General features: G+C 40.4%; 1 protein-coding gene across 2 annotated transcripts; it reads left to right on the forward strand.

Annotated features, from left to right (window-relative positions):
• The first annotated feature begins 274 nt into the window (after positions 1-274).
• Positions 275-1,914, forward strand: LOC112220707 (lysozyme g). Of its 2 annotated transcripts, none has more exons than XM_024382556.2 (5): positions 275-530; positions 654-782; positions 917-1,113; positions 1,322-1,460; positions 1,581-1,914. In XM_024382556.2, the coding sequence occupies exons 1-5, from the start codon at positions 527-529 to the stop codon at positions 1,712-1,714; spliced, it is 603 nt and encodes a 200-aa protein (XP_024238324.1). In that variant the 5' UTR covers positions 275-526; the 3' UTR covers positions 1,715-1,914. The 2 variants fall into 2 exon arrangements, with proteins under 2 accessions (XP_024238324.1, XP_024238325.1); XM_024382557.2 differs by having other exon boundaries at positions 391-530; positions 699-782.
• The last annotated feature ends 1,120 nt before the right edge of the window (positions 1,915-3,034 follow it).

Consider the following 3,034-nt stretch of genomic DNA (forward strand, 5'->3'; position numbering starts at 1 on the left):
ACTAACCAGCAAAGGATATGAACAAAACGTGACCACATGGCTACATGCAGCTCTTGCTATGATCTCAAAACAAGCGCATCTGCTCACAACCTCATCTCTAAACACAGTCCAGTTCAAAGTAAATGACACAGATCCATATAAGTCTACTGCAGTTCTGATTGGTTATAGTTATGTTGCACTGGTCTGTGTAGAGTATGGGCTGAGTCGTGCGCAATATAATCATACTGTATTCCGATGTCTTCTGCCTACAACAACATCTCTTGCATAGTTCGTTTTGTTTCGGGAATGTTGCATTGAAAGTGGATAATACTGCATTGATTCGATCACAATTGCCACAGTAAAGGGAAACAGGGAAAACTCTAGAATGTTGAGAAATTCAATCTCGTGCTTCTTTTTCTCAGGGAGCTGATATTTCTTCTGCACTTTCCGCGTCAGTCCCCACATTGCTCAACCACAACTGTCACGTGCAATAGATCAGTCTGAGGAACTTTCATTTACAGGAAATCACCAAGCGAAAGACATCAACATGGGTGAGCTCTGTTCAACTGTATGATCATTTGTAATCATAAAACTATATTTATTTCACATAGATTATTTTAGAAGGGCACCAGCTAAAGTAACCTATGGTATCTGTATTTGTCTAATTCGGATAGGAGTTGGAGTTGGAATTGGTGGATTCATTACATTCTTGACTTTAGCCTCTTGTTTTGGAGACATTACAAAGGTTGACACCAGTGGGGCCTCAGAGATAACCGCTAGACAAGACAAGCTAACTGTCCAAGGTATGTGAGTGACCGGTATTCAGAACCTTCCAATAATAATACATCCATCGACTCTATATAATTTTATAGGAAAGAAATTACATGCAAAGTTAATATTTCATATTTATTTTACTATCAATCCTAATCCTCTAAAGGGGTGGATGCCTCTCATAAACTGGCTGAGCATGACCTGGTGAGGATGAACAAGTACAAGAAGCTCATCACCAGGGTGGGGCAGAAGCATGGCCTGGACCCAGCTATCATCGCTGGCATCATCTCCAGAGAGTCCCGGGCTGGGGCAGTGCTGGACCATGGCTGGGGAGATCATGGAAATGGCTTTGGGCTCATGCAGGTTGGTTGGCAGTTAGTTGGCACAAGATTTGTGTACATGTATCGTTGATTGTGTGAGAAAGAGGAAGCAGAACTTACCAAGGGGATTTCTGTTGAAATCGGAGAAGTTTAATAGCATCTTCCCCTTCCTCTTTTAGATTGTACTATAGGCTATTTTTATAATGCAATAGAAGTGGTGTGATTTATTTCTAAATATTTTATTTTCATAGGTTGACAAGCGCTACCACAAGATAGTGGGGACATGGGACAGTGAGGAGCATATCAGTCAAGGCAGTGAGATTCTCAATGAGTTTATCCGAAGGATCCAGGCTAAATTCCCTGCGTGGCCCAAGGAGCACCAGCTGAAAGGTGCCGTATTGCTCACCCACCTTTTTACTCTGTAGTTTAATAGAAGGCGAGGAGTTACATGTTTGTTATGTATGCAAATGCATGGATACCATGGCAAAAACATATTGTACATCTTTTCAGGGGGAATTTCAGCCTACAATGCTGGGGACAAAAATGTCCGCACCTATGAGCGAATGGATGTGGGCACCACTGGGGGTGACTATTCCAATGATGTTGTTGCCAGATCTCAATGGTTCAAAAGACAGGGTTATTGAAGACTCTCTTCATTATATACTCCAGTCTTTGATTCTACCTATGGTGAAAATATTCAGTACGTGTTTTGGAATAAATCTAAGCAATAAAATGACTTCTCTGAATAAATCAAAGCAGTAAAATGTCTTCTATTTTCTGAATAAATCAAAGCAGTGAAATACATTCTATTTTCTAAATACATTAAATGAAATGTCATTGTGTGGTCACTGGTCAACATTATTGTTTATATTTTAAGCAAACATACTCTAATGCAGTGGTTCCCTAACTTTTTATAGTCCAGTACCCCTTCAAACATTCAACCCCCCTCTAGCACCAGGATCAGCGCACTCTCAAATGTTTTTTTTTTGCCATCATTGTAAGCCTGCCACACACACACACTTATATGATACATTTATTAAACATAAGAATGAGAGTGTGAGTTTTTAGCACAACCCGGATCGTGGGAAGTGACAAAGAGCTCTTATAGGACCAGGCCACAAATAATAATATAATAATAATAATCAATAATTTTGCACTTTATTTAACCATCTTACATATAAACCCTTAATTATTCATCGAAAATGGTAAATAACTAACCACAGGTTAATGAGAAGGGTGTGCTTGAAAGGATGCATATAACTCTGCAATGTTGGGTTGTATTGGAGAGAGTCTCAGTCTTAAAACATTTTCCACACACAGTCTGCCTGTATTTCGTTTTCATGCTAGTGAGGGCCGAGAATCCACTCTCACATAGGTACGTGGTTGCAAAGGTCATCAGTGTCTTAACAGCACGATTTGCCAAGGCAGGATACTCTGATAATCTGGCAGTGGCTTTTGATTAAATTCAATTTTCACAGAACCGCTTGTTGCAATTTCGATGAGGCTCTCTTGTTCAGATATCGGTAAGTGGACTGGCGGCAGGGAATGAAAGGGATAACGAATCCAGTTGTTTGTGTCAACCGTTTCGGGAAAGTACCGGCTTAATTGCGCACCCAGCTCACTCAGGTGCTACGCTATATCACATTTGACACATTCCGTAAGGTTTTTTATTTTACCTTTATTTTACTAGGCAAGTCAGTTAAGAACAAATTCTTATTTTCAATGACAGCCTAGGAACAGTGGGTTAACTGCCTGTTCAGGGGCAGATCAACAGATTTTGTACCTTGTCAGCACGGGGATTTGAACTTGCAACCTTTCGGTTACTAGTCCAATGCTCTAATCACTAGGCTACCCTGCTGCCCCAGCTTGAGTTCCTTTGCACACAAAAAAAAATCATACAATGATGGAAAGACCTGTGTTTTGTCCTTGTTAATGCAGACCTCAATTTTTTCCCGCACATTGAA

The sequence above is a fragment of the Oncorhynchus tshawytscha genome, linkage group LG21 (genome assembly GCF_018296145.1).
Source record: "Oncorhynchus tshawytscha isolate Ot180627B linkage group LG21, Otsh_v2.0, whole genome shotgun sequence".
Classification (NCBI taxonomy): Eukaryota; Metazoa; Chordata; class Actinopteri; order Salmoniformes; family Salmonidae; genus Oncorhynchus; species Oncorhynchus tshawytscha.

Excerpts from the sequence above, each read along its gene's own strand:
- LOC112220707 (XM_024382556.2), top strand. Across the intron at positions 783-916 it reads AGACAAGCTAACTGTCCAAG|GGGTGGATGCCTCTCATAAA; the intron begins GTATGTGAGTGA and ends AATCCTCTAAAG. Across the intron at positions 1,114-1,321 it reads ATGGCTTTGGGCTCATGCAG|GTTGACAAGCGCTACCACAA; the intron begins GTTGGTTGGCAG and ends TTATTTTCATAG.